Below are 20,012 nucleotides of genomic sequence, written 5' to 3'. Positions count from 1 at the left end.
ACTACCGCTTCAAGGACCGCTTCAGCAAACTCAACCCACGCAAGATCATCCGGCTGTGGGCAGAGAAAGAGATGCACAACTTGGCCAGGTAGTGGTGGTGATGTACTGCCACAACCCACGCTGTGTATTCATTCTACTAATACTGCATCGATCTATGTTTCTTCAACCTTTATCAATGCTGCTCCCTCTGCTCCCTCCCTCCCTCTGCTCCCTCCCTCCCTCTGGTCCCTCCCCTCCCTCTCGTCCCTCCCCTCCCTCTCGTCCCTCCCTCCCTCCCTCCCTCTCGTCCCTCCCCTCCCTCTCGTCCCTCCCTCCCTCCCTCCCTCTCGTCCCTCCCCTCCCTCTCGTCCCTCCCTCCCTCCCTCCCTCTCGTCCCTCCCCTCCCTCTCGTCCCTCCCTCCCTCCCTCCCTCTGCTCCCTCCCTCCCTCTGGTCCCTCCCCTCCCTCTCGTCCCTCCCCTCCCTCTGGTCCCTCCCCTCCCTCTCGTCCCTCCCCTCCCTCTCGTCCCTCCCTCCCTCCCTCCCTCTCGTCCCTCTCAGAATGAAGAAGGCTGGGATCCCCTGTCCAGAGGTGGCCCTGTTGAGGAAACACATCCTTGTGTTGTCCTTCATTGGTAAAGACCACGTCCCTGCACCCAAACTCAAGGACACCATGCTGGGTGCAGCAGACATGAAGACTGCGTACTACCAGGTCCTACAGGTAAGTACGCCCAATAGCATCACCTTACTATGATTCACTACTACCTACTTCTCTAGTAAAAACTTAGATCAATCTTATTCAAGCTAGGGTAGGCAATTTATGTAAGGAGCATTGATTTGTGCGCTCTGCCCATAAGATCTAACTATGAGCAAAGGTTCCATGAGGCAGAACTGGGCTAAGGCTGTCAGTGCGGTGTTTGGGCTAAGGCTAACAGTGTGGTGTTTGGGCTAAGGCTAACAGTGCGGTGTTTGGGCTAAGGCTAACAGTGTGGTGTTTGGGCTAAGGCTAACAGTGCGGTGTTTGGGCTAAGGCTAACAGTGTGGTGTTTGGGCTAAGGCTGTCAGTGCGGTGTTTGGGCTAAGGCTAACAGTGCGGTGTTTGGGCTAAGGCTGTCAGTGCGGTGTTTGGGCTAAGGCTAACAGTGCCGTGTTTGGGCTAAGGCTGTCAGTGCGGTGTTTGGGCTAAGGCTAACAGTGCGGTTTTGGGCTAAGGCTGTCAGTGCGGTGTTTGGGCTAAGGCTAACAGTGCGGTGTTTGGGCTAAGGCTAACAGTGCGGTGTTTGGGCTAAGGCTCACAATGCGGCCTGGAGGAAGGCCTGAGGGAGATGGTAAAGGTTCTGTTCTGGCTGGTTCCTACTAGGGCTGCTCGATTATGGAAAAAAAATCATGATCACTATCATTTTGGACAATATTGAAATCACGATTATTCAAACAATTATATTTGAGTTTGAAAACATGATGTATTTATTCAGCATGTCTGTCCCAAAAAACCCTTTGTAACTGAGAACTTTGAAATTTCGCCTTAAATAATACACAAAATGGGAAAATGTTAAAATCTAATATAATGTAGAAAAATGTATCCAGCTGTTCTAATCTTTCTATAAAACATTTAATAAAAAATAAAATAAAATAATAATAATTGAAAATTCGATTTTATTAGTTTTGTTATCGTTTGACGCTAAATTCAAAATCAAAATTTGATTAATCGGCCAGCCCTAGTTCCTACCCCAGCTTAATGAGCAGGTAGTGACTATCCTGCTCTGGGAGGGCTGATAAGACCTTTTGGGCTGGGACTTAAACCCCCTTAAGTCCAGACCTTCCTGCCCTCTACCTTACTTAGGGACATAACTAAGTGTTCTGCTTCTCAGACCAAACACGAGAAGGATGACTCAGCCGCTCTCTTCCCTCCAGATGATGCAGCAGCTGTACCAGGAGTGTAACCTGGTCCACGCCGACCTCAGTGAATACAACATGCTCTGGCACCAGGGCCAGGTAGGCTCAGCTGCAGGGTGTCGCCATGTGTCCCGCCTCTTCCCACGGCCGCTCTCTAAGTGTGTGTGTGTGTGTGTGTGTGTGTGTGTGTGTGTGTGTGTGTGTGTGTGTTAGGTGTGGCTGATTGACGTCAGTCAGTCTGTGGAGCCCAGCCATCCTCATGGACTCCAGTTCCTCTTCAGAGACTGCACAAACGTTTCTACGGTAACACCCTCTTTTGATTGTTTGACATTTGTCATCTTATTCAGTAAGGTGTGATTGATGGTCCACGTTCATGCTAAACGATAATTAGCCCCTTTACTACCAGTGTCAATGTTAAATGGCAAAGATTGTGTGTGTGTGTGTGTGTGTGTGTGTGTGTGTGTGTGTGTGTGTGTGTGTGTGTGTGTGTGTGTGTGTGTGTGTGTGTGTGTGTGTGTGTGTGTGTGTCCAGTTCTTCCAGAAGAGGGGCGTGGCCGAGGCGATGAGTGTGTACGAGCTGTTCAACTGTGTAACGGGACTCGACCTCACAATCAACGATGAGGACGAGGCTGAGTTCTTAGCTCAGGTACAACACCATGGTGTAGGAGCACATCCCTTCAGTTTTCCATGCTGGTGGCCCCGATTGTTGGGAGTTGTCCGCTGTGGACCATGAGGGATGTGACAGCCCTACCATCCTACAGTTGTATCATGATTGATGACTAGATCCTACTGTCGTATCATGAGAGATGACTAGAGCCCTACCATCCTACGGTCGTATCATGACAGATGAATAGAGCCCTACAATCCTACGGTCGTATAATGACAGATGACTAGAGCCCTACCATCCTACGGTCGTATCATGACAGATGACTAGAGCCCTACCATCCTACGGTCGTATCATGACAGATGACTAGAGCCCTACCATGCTACGGTCGTATCATGACTGATGACTAGAGCCCTACCATCCTACGGTCGTGTCATGACTGATGACTAGAGCCCTACCATCCTACTGTCGTATCATGACAGATGACTAGAGCCCTACCATCCTACGGTCGTATCATGAAAGATGACTAGAGTCCTACCATCCTACGGTCGTATCATGACAGATGACTAGAGTCCTACCATCCTACGGTCGTATCATGACAGATGACTAGAGCCCTACCATCCTACGGTCGTATCATGACAGATGACTAGAGCCCTACCATCCTACGGTCGTATCATGACTGATGACTAGAGCCCTACCATCCTACGGTCGTATCATGACTGATGACTAGAGCCCTACCATCCTACGGTCGTATCATGACTGATGACTAGAGCCCTACCATCCTACGGTCGTATCATGACAGATGACTAGAGCCCTACCATCCTACGGTCGTATCATGACAGATGACTAGAGTCCTACCATTCTACGGTCGTATAATGACAGATGACTAGGCCCTACCATCCTACGGTCGTATCATGACAGATGACTAGGCCCTACCATCCTACGGTCGTATCATGACAGATGACTAGAGCCCTACCATCCTACGGTCGTATCATGACAGATGACTAGAGCCCTACCATCCTACGGTCGTATAATGACAGATGACTAGAGCCCTACCATCCTACGGTCGTATCATGACAGATGACTAGAGCCCTACCATCCTACGGTCGTATCATGACAGATGACTAGAGCCCTACCATCCTACGGTCGTATCATGACAGATGACTAGAGCCCTACCATCCTACGGTCGTATCATGACTGATGACTAGAGCCCTACCATCCTACGGTCGTATCATGACAGATGACTAGAGCCCTACCATCCTACGGTTGTATCATGACAGATGACTAGGCCCTACCATCCTACGGTCGTATCATGATTGATGACTAGAGCCCTACCATCCTACGGTCGTATCATGACAGATGACTAGAGTCCTACCATCCTACGGTCGTATCATGACTGATGACTAGAGCCCTACCATCCTACGGTCGTATCATGACAGATGACTAGAGCCCAACCATCCTACGGTCGTATCATGACAGATGACTAGGCCCTACCATTCTACGGTCGTATCATGACTGATGACTAGAGCCCTACCATCCTACGGTCGTATCATGACAGATGACTAGAGCCCTACCAGCCTACCGGTCCTTCTGTATCGTGACTTCAACATGGAGTGATGGCTTCCTTTTATGAACATCTGAGAGATGAAGACAAATCTTCTGTCATGATGTGGGTCATTTCATATCTCTTGACGATAAAAAACACAACATGGTTCATTTCATATCTACGATATATATCCCGATATGGGTCATTTCATATCTCCCTAATGTATATTTCACAATATGGGTAATTTCATCTCTCCATAACCATATATTTCACGATATGGCTCATTTACTGTAACCTCCCCATAACCATATATATTACGATATGGGTCATTATATCTCTCCATAACCATATATATCACGATGTTGGTCATTTCATATCTATATAAACATATATCACGATGTTGGTCATTTCATATCTATATAAACATATATCACGATGTTGGTCATTTCATATCTATATAAACATATATCACGATGTTGGTCATTTCATATCTATATAAACATATATCACGATGTTGGTCATTGTCATGTATGAAAATATGGTATGACAATATGATCCCATGGAGACCCATGATCTCTGTTTGTCCCCTCAGATCGAGGCGCTGGAGAAGCGTAATGAGGACCACGTCCAGAAGCGGGGGAAGAAGACCTTTCCTCTGTCCTCGTGGGATGGAAGTCCTCCGTTAAAACATGCCGCAGATGACTAACCCCCCCCCCAGTCGCTGAGAACAGCGCCGCCATACCCACAAGCCACGAGGAGACCCCCAAGGTCAGAGGTCACCGCACCTCCCCCTCGTCTACTTTGAAGAGAACCAAAAAAAAGAAATCCAGGTGGGACCACCTGGACCCCACCCTGTACGACCCCAGGGGGCGCGAGAGGGTCCCCAGCGAAGCTCAACGGGTCCCTGCTTAGTTCGGGGCCCTTCTGTCTCCACTGCCCAGAGTTGAGACCAGATAGAGGGCATGCAAACATGGGTCAATCACATCCTCCTTCTATCATCCTCTTATCGTCCTCTTCCATCTCTGTCCCCCCTAGAGGATGCAGTATATAGTCTGCATGAGCTTCTATTTCCACTGTGTGCAATATACCATTTATATTTTTAAATTCAGTCTCCTCCTTCACTCCCTCCCTCCCACATCAACATACCGTATTTTCCGCACTATAAGGCGCACTTAAAAGTCGGTAATTTTCTAAAAAAACGACAGTGCGCCTTATAATCCGGTGCGCGTTATAGTGCGGGAAATACGGTACTTAGTCAGGGAGAAGGAGGCTGCTCTAACCATGTTTTGTGATTGATATCTTCAAACGTCCACAGAAGACTGTGTGACTAGCATGTGTCTATGTTGATAGGGGAGTTGTGTGACCATAACCTCTGTTGTATTACGGTAGTTAATATTCAGTCCCCATGTGGTCCACTGGGACCAGGCAGAGACTCTAGTGGGACCCGGCTCTGCACAACATTCTGGGGACTCCCATTCTACACAACAGCCCCATTGTATTGTTGAAGTGATTGATATATATATATTTTCTTTTAAGGTATTGCAATTGAAGCTTTTGGTTGGATAAAAATGAAGATGGTGCTCCGTGTGGATGTTATTCACGGTTCAGTTCTTGTCCCAGTCCACCATTGATCCGAGGGGCTTCATTGGTTAACATGAGGGCTGAGATGGATTGTGACCTGAAGGTCAAACCTTTTGGCCTTTATAAGACAAAACTGATGATATCGTAACATTATTTGGAGAGTTGAAGACAAAAACGGGGCTTGCCTCCGAGAAATGCCGCAAGAAAGCTGCGAGATTTTCCGACTTCCGACTTGTGGTGTGTTCCTCAATCCTCGGACACCAGACTTCTGAGTCGAAAGCTTTCTTGCGGCAATTCTCAAGAGGCACGCCCACTTCTTTTCTTCATCTTTCGGAAATCTGAGAGTAGAACGAGAGCAGTGATGCTCTCAACGAAATGGCTGCGCCCGTGAAGAGATTTTTTTTTTTTGGTATTTGTACCACGGTGGTCATTTTAATGTCGATTTTAAATGCTCTCTTAAATGACGTCAAAGGTGCAACTCGGAAGGCTGGCGTCCGAGGATTCAGGAACACCATGGTAACAGATCGGACGTATGGTTTACTAGTGACGCGCATGAACATGGCGGAAAATTAACGTTTTGCTCAATATGAAAGAATCAACCATCAAATCACATACATTGATTGACGTTGTAACCGTCTGTTGGCATCGACGTTGCTCAGTTGTAAACGTTGTGTACTGTTAAACCAGCTCTAGATAAGGGCAAGTGTTGCAGTGGCAATACTGTATGTGCTCATAAATAAAAGCAAAAGGATAGTAGTTGAGTAGACAATAAAGGCATGCAAACTTGAAACTGATCCTACTAAGTTCTGTTTAGATCTGACTGATTTTTATCGGATAAAAAAAAACCCTGCTGTGAAGAACTTTTAGATTTCCAACGGTCTGGCTTTCCGAACTGTCGCTGTCGGGAACACGCGTAAGCGTGGGCGTCATCACTGGTGAGCATGGACCTATTAAAGAATCTTAAAGACTGGGTCGGGTTCTCCGGCTGGTGAGCCGTCTCATTATCACCAGGACGATGAACGAGCCTTTTTGATCTCACCGGCGAGTTCTTCTATGGGACTAAAAGCAGTTTGCTTGCAATATTGAATGATAAAAATAAATTTAAAAAAACACATCCCCATATACTTTCTAACCGTTATTGCATATTTGTAAAATGTCAGTTTTACATTCGGAGTTGTAGGATGACAACTGAAAGCTATTTAGATACGTTTTTAAGTTTGAGGAAAAGCTTCACATTGTGCTAGCATGGGTATCACTGAGCATCTGACTCAATGGGTATCTGACTTAAGTGGCTTAACCTAACTACATCCGTTCTGAAATCAAAGATGATTCAAGATGTTCTTTTTTGCGCAACTTCACTATTGGATTTCCTTTATTTTGCTTGTAATTCTGATTCACTTACCCGTGGTCAGATAGCGATTGAGAAAGCAGAGTAGCAACAGTTCATTTAGAATTTAGTGTCCAGCCAACTTCTTCTGATGAGCCAGGAGCTGACCACACAACCTTGATACTTTTAAGACGCCATACACAAAGTATCATATATTTTAAAGGTCCCATGGCATGCTACTTTATGGATGCTTTAATATAGATATTAGTGGGCCCCTAACACAGTATTTGAAGACGTTCCCGGAATTCAGCCGTGGTGCAGAATTACAGCCACTACTAGTCAGTTGCACATTGAGCTTTCCCAAAACGTGTCCCTCTGTAGCTTTAATGCAAATGAGGAGAGAGGCGGGTCAAGGAGGAGGGTGGGGGTGTGGCGCTGAGCAATTTGCGGTCGGTTTACAGTGGATGTATCGCAATGGCGAGGCGCACACAGCCTTTGTCCATGTTCTGTAAATATTCTAGAACTCCGCTCCGGCGGGAGTTCTGGAGCTCTATATCTAAATAATATCATATTATACATATATATTATCAAGGCCGAAAGCTGTGTGCGCCTCCAGACGATATTATGAATCTCAAGCGACTGCTTCGGGTTCTCTGACGTCTCACATCAATCTGAAGTAGACTGAACCACGACGTGGAGGAGAGAGGGATTGTTGCCCGCGATTGGTGACCGCGATTGTCTTCCGCCGGAGCCTCGCTGCCGAGGGACCAACGCCTCAGCAGCAGGCAGCGCTCAGACACCACCGCCTCTTGCAGCGGGCAGCACCGAGGCGGTGGTCCTTCAGCAGCGGGAAGCCGGGCTCAAGCGGGAGACAATCGCGGGCAACAATCCCTTTCTCCTCCATGTTGTGGTTCATGTACTTCAGGGAGTCAAAGCCAAAGTTCCTTTCCCCCAATTCCTTCTCAACCACGGCAGAGTTAACCCCCACTACGTGTCTCGTTGTGGAAATACCAGAGACGAGAGTCCGACGTGTTATGCACCATAACACCAACAGCAGTACGGTTATCAAATAACAAAGAAGTGTACAACACTTGCGTTACACTCCTGGAGCTCTATATCTAAATAATATAATATAATGCATATCATATAATACATATTATCATGGCCAAAAGCTGTGTGCGCCTCTAGACGATATTATGAATCTCAAACGACTATGTCGGGTTCTCCGACGTCTCTGGTTCTTCCACTTCCACATCAATCTGAAAGTAGGCTGAACCCCGCGCTGCCGGCTGCCCGCTTCCCACTGCCGGGCGGTGGTGCTTTGTGGCACTGGTGCCTCGCGGCAGCAGGCAGTGGGGCTCAACGATGGCTGGGATAACCTCAACTACAGTCTCGTTGTGGAAATACCAGAGACGTCAAAGAACCGACGTGTTATGCGCCATAACATCAACAGCAGAACGGTTATCCAAATAACAGAACTGTACAACACTTGCACTGTGTGTAATTACACACACACACACACACACGTGGCGCTTGCACGGTCATAGCTCATTGGCGGGCCAAATTCTCTGGGCTGGCATGGCAGAGATAGGGGAGGTGGCATCTCCCCTTATGACGACATATGGGGAAAAATTCCAAAATGGCGCATCTGAGCTTCGTTTTTTCAAAGGCAGAGCAGAATGCCTAATGCTCGTTTTACAACCAACAACATCTCTAGCTACTGGGGGACCATAGGTAGGCTAGGGGAACTCATTAATGTTGGAAAACCTCAGAAAGTGAAATTTAAAAAAAAAAAAAGACAACAAAAATGTGTGTGTTTGTATCCAACTGGGAAAACAAGAACAAAGTGAAAGGACAGGGATGAATGTTGTGCATATGTAAGTGATAACAAGAGAGGATTACGGTGAGGAAAGGAGACAATTAAAAGGGCAATTCAAACAAAATTGACCAATGGTTATAAAACCCTCCAGCAAATGCAGATTCCACTGCCTAACATCCGCACGCTGCAAAGGAGGTTGCAGCGTGTAAAGCTGGAGCCAGGAGTTAAAAGTGTTATGAGTGTTTAGAAAAAAATCCTTTCCACATATATCAGGCTGAGGCTTATGGAACCAAAAACAAGTGGGAAGAAGTATGAATAAGAACAACAAAGCAAACATACAGTAAGTGTGAACAAGAACAACAAAGTAGAGGCAGGGTATATCAATAAATAAAACAAAGTTAGTGTGGAATGTTGAACAAGAACCAAAAATGTGTGAACAGGTGTGTGTGTATATCCAACTTGAAAAACAAGAACAAAGTGAAGGAACGGGGAGGAATATTTATCAATTATTTGCCAAAGGGAAAAGTGAATAGTGGAGGGCTATTCCCCACTATTCACGGAGCCTGAGGAAGGACAACAATCACAGCCAGCAGCAGACGCCGACACCAGCACCAGTCGCCACCACCACCATCCTTCTCCACCACCAGCCAGCTCATGCAGCAGCCACCTACAGCAGCAGTGTTTTCCGGTACCAGCCAGCTCAAGCCACCAGCAGCATCCAGCAGCATCCAGCAGCAGCCGCCGCCGCCGTCACCTGCAGCAGAGTGAAAATAATCAGACAAGACCTTGAATAGCCTGTAGGTCAACGAGTTTCCCCACACATGGCCAAATTGCTGCAATGTTGGGGAAGGGGTGGACAGAATCTTAGATTTGGTCAGTGTCTCTTGGTTCACAGAAAATGACACTACTGTCTGTGTAGTAACATTTTAAAGCTAATTTTGGCTTATATTTTTTGTGTGGATTAATTTGTATGTAATATGTAATCCAACAGCCCTAGCTATAGCATCAGACACAGTACTCACACCGTCAGGTTTAGCAGATTAAACCTTAATAAGGTTAACCCGTCGTTAATCAACGTTAATGATCCTAGTAATCCTACATCAATAACTAACTCAATAAAAGTTGTTAGAGACTCACTACTGAACTTCTGGTGTAGTGATACCTTCACAGCTGGCGAAATCGAGCTAACTAACTTGCAGGGAATGACTGAAAATCGGTTGTCTACCAAGATATTTAATAACGCTGTGCACATACAAATAAAGATCAGTATATGCATCATAAAGGCCCTCTGATATAATATAAAGAGAGTGCAAACTACCTTATAAATTAAATTAAATTATGGAAAACGATAGAGATGTACATATATCCATTAGACTCTTCAGATGGTTATGAATTGAGTTGCTGCTTCTGTGTAGACGCCGAGGACGAGGCTGTCTGTACTTCTGTAGGTCAAAATTCTCTAGATCTATATGTCTGTAGGTCTGTGTGTCTGTAGGTCTGTATGTTTGTAGGTCTGTCTGTATATCTATACTTTTTAAATAAATCGCCATTTCTCGTTTTTCATCAATTCCACCAATTCCAATTCGATTGACCGTAAACATGCACACTTAATGCGACTATCAATCGAATAATCTAGGGTGTTATGTTTGAATAACAGAGACTGAAGCCAGAGCTTACTTGGAGCGTGCTCTCCGTTTATTCACCAAAACGCAACTCGCTGAAAACAGGTACGGTCACGTGAATCGCACGTTACCGTAAAACACATTGCACTGACGCAGCAGTGCCAGATGTAACAATTCCCCCCCCCCTCACAGAACTAGGAGTGATACTCAGTCACAAAGTTACGCAGGTGCTGGGGCCCGCCGCGTGCCCGAGCTGGACGGGGTTCAGGTGCAGCAACAACCACTGGCCCGTCGGGCTGGGCCGGAGGAGCTGGGATTGGTGCAGCCTCTAACCATGCAGCCGGCAGAACTCTAGCAGCGGGCACCACCAGGTCTGGGCTCGGGGGGGCGTGTACCTTGCCCAGGCGGTTAGCATGCCAGCGTGTGCCGTCGGCGAGCCTGAATGTAGCCGGGCCAAGCTGTTGGCTGACCTGGACCGGGTCCGACCAAAACGACTGGAGCTTGTTGTCCAGATGAGGTAGACGAATCCTGACCCAGTCCAAAACAGCGATGGCAGGTGGCTTAGCACGTCGGGCCCTGTCGAAACGGTCCTTCATCCGACGCTGGTGTGCGTCGACGGCGGCTCGAACCGGGTGGGCTGGGGCCCAAACTGCTGTAGGGCGGAGCCTATCCAGAGGCAGCTGGAGCTCCCGCCCCAGCATAAGGGAGGCTGGGGAGACTCCTGTGGTGGCGTGTCGGGTGGCCCGGTAATGCAGCAGTGTTTGGAGGAGGCTGGTGGTGAGTGTGCACCCTTGTGCCAGATGGGCCCTGATGCCATTTTTCAATGACTGGTTCAGCCGTTCCACCCCCCCATTCGCAGCCGGGTTGTAGAATGCTGTGCGAATGTGGCGTATTCCTTTCCCCTCCAGATAAGAGGACAGTTCGTGGGAGACCATCTGGGGACCATTGTCGGTCGTGATCCTCTCGGGCAGGCCCCACCACGCGAACAGAGAGTCGAGAATGTCAACCAACACCTTGGCTGTGACCGAGCCCACAGGCACTACCTCTGGCCACTTAGAGTGGAGGTCGTAGACAACGACGAGGAACCTCTGGTGATGCGGTACTCCATGCAGCTCGCCGCAGATATCAAGTTGTAGGTGCTCCCAGGGTTTGGATGGCCAGTCCAGTGGTTGCATGGGCGGGGGTGGGGCTGGGGCACTGGTCTTACCACTAAGAAGGCAAGCAGTGCAGTCCTTGACCAGGGTCTCGATTTCCCTATCGATGCCTGGCCACCACACCACGTCGCGACACCGCTGTTTAAGCTTGACTATGCCCAAGTGGCCCTCGTGCGCCATAGCAAGGGCACGCGCCCGAAGGGCACTCGGGACCACAGTGCAGAGCCCACGAGCGATGCAAGTGTCGTTCCAACATGACAGTTCGTCCCTGACCCTGGAGTAGGGGAGCATCTCATCTGGTACCCTCACCGGCCAGCCCTGTCTGATGTAGGTCGAGAGTGTAGAGAGGGTGGGGTCGTCAGCTGAGGCGTCCTGGATCTCCCTCAGTGACACTGTCTCCTGGAGGGGTGTGTGGAGGAGCTGGACGAGGTCGTGCTCAGCCTGGTCCTGACCGGGGGCCAAATATGGATCTGGGGGTGAGTTGGGGATTGCACGTGACAGCAGGTCAGCCACCACGTTGTCCCGACCCGGCGTGAAATGCAGGTGGAAGTTGTACTGCTGCAGGCGGTCAGCCCAACGATGGAGACGGAGTGGTTTGTGGCCGGTGCCAGACGTGGCTAGGAGGGTGGTGAGGGCCTGATGGTCCGTCCTCAGTGTGAATGCGGGTCCGTAGAGGTACATGTGCCAGCGCTCACATGCCCAGAGGCACGCTAGGGCTTCCCGCTCCCCTACCGAGTACCTCTGTTCCGTGGGGCTGAGAGCCCGTGAGGCGAAGGCGATCGGCCTCTTCACACCCCCTTGCAGCTGGGAAATCACAGCACTGAAGGTGTCAGAGGCTTCTCATGCGCCTTCTTCGTTTTAATGTGGTGGCCGAGCACATTCCAGGGAAACAGCTAGTCGTTGCCGACACACTCTCTAGACAGCCGTTGTCCGAGGTGAGTGATAGGGAATTGGAGAACGAGGTAAAGGCCTACGTGGAATCATTCAAAGTCAGCTTTAATGTCAATTACTTCACATGTAAACATACAAAGCAATCAAGATGACGTTTCTCACTTTCCAATGGTGAACAGATAAAGTGCACATGCACAACAGATGAAACAACACTAAAAGTAAACAACAGATAAGACAACACCAAAAGTAAACATTGAAGTGCACAAGATATAAAGACATTACTAATCTAAGAGAAGCAGCATATGTTTCTATATAAGTTAATTTGAGTTGTGGTAGTGCAAAAAAAGGCAGTCAGTAATGGCAGCAATTTCAGTGTGCTTTGGAGGGGGGGGTAGAAAGGAGGGGGGGGATTCAGCTTTCTGACAGCTGGCGGATGTCGCTGAGGGGAGACAGCGGGCACGGAGGCTCCCATACCTTCCCCCAGAGGGCAGGAGGCTGAACAGACTGTACGCGGGGTGGTTGGCGTCGCTCACAATCTTGGTCGCTTTTCGGGTGAGGCGGGTGATTTGGAGTTGGGCACCAATGATCCTTCCAGCTGTGTTGACTATGCGTTGCAGGGCCTTCCTGCTGTATTCAGTGCAGCTCCCGCCCCACGCAGTGATGCAACTGGACAGGATGCTTTCAATGGTGCCACGGTAGAAAGTGCACATGATGGGTGGAGGAGCTTTCGCTTGCTAAAGTTTGCGGAGGAAGTAGAGGCGCTGCTGTGCTTTCTTCGCCAGTGATGCAGTGTTGGTTGTCCAAGAGAGGTCCTCACTGATGTGCACCCCCAGGAATTTGGTGCTGCTCACTCTCTCCACAGCAGCACCGTCGATGGACAGTGGTGGGTGTTCGCGGTGGCCTCTCTGGAAGTCAACAACCATCTCCTTGGTTTGGTTTTGGACATTAAGCAGGAGGTTGTTGTCTCTGCACCACGTGGACGTAAGGTTGACCTCCTCCCTGTAGTGGTTCTCGTCGTTCTTGGTGACAGAGTTGTATCGTCCACATACTTCACCATATGATTTGCGCTGTAGGTTGTTGTGCAGACGTGAGTCAGCAGGGTGAAGATCAGGGGACTGAGCACACATTCTTGGGGGGGCCCTGTGCCCTGAGTGTGATGCTGCTCAAGGTGTTGTTGCCGAATCGTACTGCTTGTGGCCTCTCACTGAGAAAGTCCAGCAGCCAGTTGCAAAGGGAGGTGTTGAGCCCCAGCTGGACCAGTTTGCAGATGAGTTGTTGTGGGATAATGGTGTTGAATGCTGAACTGAAGTCTATGAACAGCATTCTCACATATGAGTCTGTTGAATCCAGGTGGGTGAGGGCTGGATGGAGAGTAGAGCAGATTGCATCCTCTGTGGACCGTTTGGCTCGGGGGAGTATGGACTTGATGCGTGACATGAATAGCCGTTCTAAACACTTCACTGCGGGTCAATGCCACAGTGTGATAGTCATTGAAGCAGGTATGATGATGGTGGCCTTGAAATGTGAACAGCAGTTTGTCTCAGAGAAGTGTTAAAAACATCCGTGAAGACATCCTTAAGCTCCTCTGCGCAGTCTTTCAACACACGGCCTGGAATGTTGTCTGGGCCTATTGCCTTGCGGGGGTTGATAGTGGAGAGTGTCCTCTTCACACTGGCAGCAGACAGGCACAGAGCGTGATCATGGGGGGTGGGTGAAGTTTTCTCTGGGTTTGTGTTGTTTGTGGCATTGAAGGCATTGTCTCTGGTACTCAGCAGCCGGAGGACATCCCCTGTCAGCCATGGCTTCCAGTTAGCCCGAATGATGATGGTCTTTGTGTGAGTCACATCATCGATGCACTTCCTGATGTAAGAAGTAACAGTGTCTATGTACTCCTCAATGTCTGTGTGGTTGTTGTATGTGGCTGCCTGCTTAAACATTTCCCAGTCTGTTTTTCCAAAACAGTCTTGAAGAGTAGAGGAGGCCGCCTCTGGCCACACACGTACTTGCTTTCGAACCGGTTTGGTGACTTTCACTCTCTGTCTGTATGCTGGCATTAGCATAACATTGATGTGATCAGAGAGTCCGATGTGGGGCAGGGAGGAGGCCTTCTATGCTCCATTGTGGGTAGTGTAGACCATTCCCAAAATGTCATCTCCTTTTGTTGGGAAATCAACATGCTAAGAGTTTTGGAAGGACAGTCTTAAGATCAGCATGATTAAAATCTCCAGCAAGGATGATGAATCCATCTGGGTGTGCTGTCTGTTGTTCACTGATGGCCTGATACAGTTCACAAAGTGCCGCATTCCTGTCACTGCTGGTGGAGGTTGGAGGGATGTATACCGCGACAGCAAAATCGCATTAAACTCCCTTGGCAGGTAGAAAGGACGGCACCTTATGACTGTTCACAGTGGTGAACAGTGTTTGAATGCTGCCACAGCGTCACGGCATAACGAAGGCTCTGTCCGCTCAAAGCATTTTTGTTGCGCCAGTTTTACAGCAAAGTCGGGGATGTTATCATTTAGCCATGTTTCGGTGAAAACAAGCACACAGCAGTTACTCACTTTACGATTCGCTGACCTCAGCAGTCTTATATGGTCAATTTTATTGTCCAGTGATCGTACATTAGCCGGGAGGATGGATGGTATGGCTGGGCGATTCGGACCAGCCGCTAGCCTAGCCCGGATACCTGCACGCTTGCCCCTCTTCTGCTTACTCGCACACCGCTTCCGACGTCTCCTTTTCAGGGGAGGAGAAGCAGTTGAGTCCGATGAGATCGCAGGACGGCGAAGTTATCCGAGCTCCTTAAGTATCACTGTTGCAGTGTCCAAGACATTGTAAAGCTTGCTCTTGCAGTACGTACTTATATTCCGACGAAGACAAAAAACTTTCGGACAAACACTTGAAATAACCAAAACACAGCATTATCAGGAGCGTGAGTGGTCGCTGCATGGTAACCAATTTGTTGCGTTAATTAGTATTAGTTAATTATTTGAGCAAGTCGTTGCCAATGCTCCAGCCACAAAGACTCTGCAAGATCCGCACAGCTACTCGGCATGACGGTGAGCTGCTGTAGATCATAGCCTTTGTCAGAAATGGTTGGCCTCTGTTACGTATTTTAAGCACATGGGCTACCATACATAGCCACTAGGAAGTAGGATCGAACAAATAAGCCGTAATTACCGTACATAGTCACTAGGAAGTAGGATCGAACACATAAGCTGTAATTACCATACATAGCCACTAGGAAGGACCTGACATATAAGCTGCAATAACTATTCCAGCCACAGATGGCAGCACCTTTAGACAGGTGAGGAGGGCGGAGCCAATACGACACATAGGACACGCCTACTCTATATTAAAGCAGGGCCTGGAGCCAACGAAATCAGAAACATGCGGTAGTCCATACTAGGGAGTTAGGTACAGAGGCCTGCTGTTTGTCGCTCACACGCGTGTCCATACAATTCCCCTCCTTTTGCTTCATAGTTACCATACCGAAATACTTTAACAAATAAAGTGAGTTAAAAGCGATCCGGATTAGACTACTTTCTTCAAGAACGCACCGCCCAAGTCACAGGTGCTACCATCTTTACAGCCTTATCTACAGCCTTTTTTTCTGCTAGGGCTCACCTCTCTGAAACAGATGGCCTGGTGCTATATCAGGATAGGATTGTCATCCCTGCTGTGCTGAGATATGCCAAACTCGAGCAGATTCATGGCGGCCACCAGGGCCTGACAAGGTGCTGTGCGCGAGCAAGGATGTCAGTGTTGTGGCCACGCATCAGTGGTGAGATAACACAGATTGTCTCAGCATGCCAATGCTACAATGAAAACAGACCCACTCAGCCCTACCAGAGGGCCCATGTCAGCGCATTGCAGCAGACCTCTGCGAACAAGAAAAGCAGAATTACCTCCTGGTGATAGACTATTACAAGGGACCTCGAAGTTGCTGACCTCTCTTTAACATCCATCAAACAAGTCATCAACAGGCTCAAAGCCATGTTCGTGAGATGGGGGATACCACTCGAACTTGTGAGTGACAACGGCCCACAGTTCACATCTGGTGAGTTCAAAGACTTTTGTGAGAAGTATGGTTTTGCCCATACTACAACTAGCCCTCACCACCGCCAGGCCTTGCCAGAGTCTGCAGATCCGACTAATCAACAGGAGCTGTGGGCTGAGAGACCTACACCACTGCAAAGTGGGCATTCTCCTGCGGCCAGTCCTGCCCTCAGCGACAAGCCACCAGCCAGATGTCACCAGACCGAGCCGTGGGGCATTCATCCTGAATACACCTGTACCCCGCATAGTGGGGTACGGGTGACTTCCAGAGGCCGTGAAGTCAGACTTCCTTACAGGTGTAGTGACACTTAGCTCTTAGGCCTGCTTTAATAAACTTGTTTTGTTTAAAAAAGAAAAGGAAAGTGTGAAATGAAAACATGAATTGTATATCTTATATGTTATTAAGTTGACAGTATTGACATTGTTATTGTTGAGATTTTGATTGTTTTCATACTGACATACGGTCGTTAAAAGCAATGCACTTTTGAGTTATGATATGGAGATATGGATATGGACTGTATGGCTGTTGCCAAAGTCAAAAACCCATGGACTTTTTGAACAATTTCAGAGCAATAGGGACAGCAACCATTCAAAGGCAGAATAATCCCTATGTTGTTGTGGATGGCGGGCAGTCTACCCCAAAATCCTAGTTCTCTCTGACCCTGTTATGGGAAATTATACCTGTTCTGTCTTGGGTGATTCATGGGATTTCTCACCGACTGAAAAGGGGGAGATGTAGTGATATGTGAATGTATGGGCCATCGTAGTGCCATACCTGTGATGTCATATTCCCGTATCAGGAAATAAACCGGCAATGAGTGCAACCTACACGGTCGTCACGTTTAATACCTCCGCACATGACATCAGTTCTCTTTGAAATTCTTGAAAATGTTGCTGAGCAGCTCTTCATGTTATTGAAGGACACATTACATTCAATACATTTCAATCTAGCTTTCGCATTAAACAGCACTGAGATCACAGAGCACTGCGTGCAGACAAAAGAGAAAATCCCATTCTACTGCAGCTTGACTGAAACGCTGCCTTTGAGATTTTGATCAGGTCACTTCAATTGATAAGCTTTGCAGTTGGGTCTCTGGTACTGCTCTTAAGTGGTTTTCCTCTTACTGGACAGGGGGTGGATTCTTGGACCAATCCTTTTCCCCTTGCTCTCTGGGTCGTCTGCTTAACCCAGGGTATCCAAACTTTTTTCACTGAGGGCCACATACAGAAAAATCTACGAAGGGCCGGGCCACCTGGCAAAAATAACACATTTTTAACCATATGAAACCACAATAACTTGATGCCTTTATATCTTAGATCGTTGTTGTGCCCTTTGAACTCCTCAGATCAAGCAGCTCCTCCGTAGTGCAAAAGTTGTTGTCAACTCCCTGCAAAAATATCAATAGCTGAGTGGTGTCGGTGGCATCTGTGCTCTCGTCACATGCAATTGAATAAAAATCCAAACACAGGCTTTCTCCAAAACTTGGTGTCTTACTTTTGCTGATAGGTCTTCAATTCTCCGCACAACTGTGTTCCTGGACATGCTAACATTGTTAAATTCCTGCATTTTCTCAGGGTACATTATTTCAGCAACTTTTGTGAGACACTGCTTTACAAATTCACCATCGGAGAGAGGTTTCCCATGTTGTGCAATCAGTTTTGCTACCTCATAGCTAGCCATTGTGGCGCTTTCTTGTGTTTTGTTGGCCCGGCTAAAAAACTGTTGTTGAGTTTGCAGGCATCTGTTTGACTTTAATTTGTTGCTCAGCACCAGTATAGGACATGTAGCTGTTCTGATGTTTAGTTTCACAGTGTCTTCGTAAATTTTACGAAGACACGAAGTCACTGCAACACTTTCCTTGCAAATTAAACAGAAACACTTCCCCTTGACTTCTGTGAAAAAGTATTCATTTTCCCACCGTCACTGAAATTTTCTGCACTCAGTTTCGATCTTCCGTTTCTTTGGTTCTGCCATCTTTTCTCACTGGCGGGAAATTCTTTCTTTGATTGCTCTTTTAATGGGGAGTCGCCTGACTTGTTCGAACAGTAGCTCCACCTAGTGGGTTAACCAAGAAATGCAATAAAGGCAAGCAAAAAATTAAAAGGGCCATATTACATTATATTAAAATGTGCCACGGGCCAATCAATCACCAAACCAGTTTTGACACCCCTGCACTAGTGGGTCAACTAAGAAATGCAATAAAGTGAAGCAAAAATATATTATTTAAGAAGTTTAAAAGGGCCATATTACATTATATTTTTAAAATGTGCTGCAGGCCAATCAAAAGTGGGCCGCGGGCCGCAGTTGGCCCACAGGCCGTAGTTTGGACACCCCTGGCTTAACCGTTACCCTGACATCTCTTAAAACTTTTCTGCTGAAGACACGCAGCTGTATTTTTCTGCAAAACCAAACGGAATAACCTAGCCTTCCTACATGACAGTTAAGCTGCCATTGAGGAATGTATGTCTGCAGATGTTCATGTAAGGCCTCAGGAAAGAAGGCATCACTACTGTGGGTCATTGCTCCTCCATCCTTAGCTTGTAGAAGTGCTTGGCCTTTTCGATGCCCCTGTACTGGTTGGCCCTGGATGAACTAATCCTAGGCCCGAGCATCACCTGATCTGAAGGCAATGTGGCGTGCCTTCAGCAGGAGTCAGAGCTTTCTCTTTCTCTTTCTCTTTTCTTTTTGTGTTTGAGGGCTGACACATTGTTGTTGGAGTGGAGACCGTCCAGTACGGTGGGTCTGGACTGTTGCTGTTCTGTCTGCTTGTGTGGTAGAAAATAATGAAGGTTTAAAAGGATATTTGCCAAATGCTCCAGACCGGCAAACACTCACACAAGACATCCCTCTGTTGTCAATGACTTCAGTCTATTTCTCAGTTCACTTAGATAATAAGTATAAGTATAAGTAAGGTTAACTTTACCCCCTTTCCATTACCCCTTGTGGTTCCTCGTCTGTGGTTTTAGAATGTATATTCTGTAGACTTCAAATTAGAGTTAGGTTAAAGGGAAATTTCACTGGTGGAAACATGAATATGAATTGAAATTGGGTCCTATATGTAGTCGAATAATAAAATAAATATCTAATTTAGTGCCGTCTTGACCGAGAAAAGGCAGAAAGTGACTTTTTGGCGCTTGTGGATTGAAGACAACAACTCCCACCATGCACCACGATGCACAGCTTTGCAGGCCACTCCCGCTGATCTAGATCTCCACCTATCAGAGACCTCGCGGTTCCATCTACCAAGCTGATACCGGAAGACAGCTTGAAAATCAATTCACACAACATTTCTAGTGAAGAGTATTAGTTGGTGAACTCATTAGTGAATTACTCCTCGTTTGTATTTCTTTCGAAATAGTGAACTTTTGCATGGTGCCGGGATGTTCAAGCAAGACAAGGAAAGGACAAGCAGTAAGTTTTCATTTCCTACCTAGAGATTTGGAGCGTTGCTAGCAGTGGCTACGGGCTATCAATCACCCAAAGTTTGGAGAAGACACAGCCATGGAAGCCGTGAAACAAAAGAAGGTTTGCAGTCTC

At 47.6% G+C, this 20,012-nt stretch overlaps 1 protein-coding gene across 1 annotated transcript in view; it reads left to right on the top strand.

The window, feature by feature from the left end:
• riok3 (RIO kinase 3 (yeast)) overlaps positions 1-5,601 on the top strand; it is an 11,568-nt gene extending 5,967 nt beyond the window's left edge. The window contains 6 exon segments of the mRNA XM_079754573.1: positions 3-88; positions 540-699; positions 1,890-1,970; positions 2,085-2,174; positions 2,404-2,517; positions 4,614-5,601. Of these exon segments, the coding sequence (XP_079610699.1) occupies positions 3-88; positions 540-699; positions 1,890-1,970; positions 2,085-2,174; positions 2,404-2,517; positions 4,614-4,727 (645 nt within the window). The 3' untranslated portion in view covers positions 4,728-5,601.
• The last annotated feature ends 14,411 nt before the right edge of the window (positions 5,602-20,012 follow it).

This window comes from Pollachius pollachius, assembly GCF_949987615.1.
Source record: "Pollachius pollachius genome assembly, chromosome: 17".
NCBI classification, from domain to species: domain Eukaryota; kingdom Metazoa; phylum Chordata; class Actinopteri; order Gadiformes; family Gadidae; genus Pollachius; species Pollachius pollachius.
This window is presented reverse-complemented; position numbering and strand designations above follow the sequence as displayed.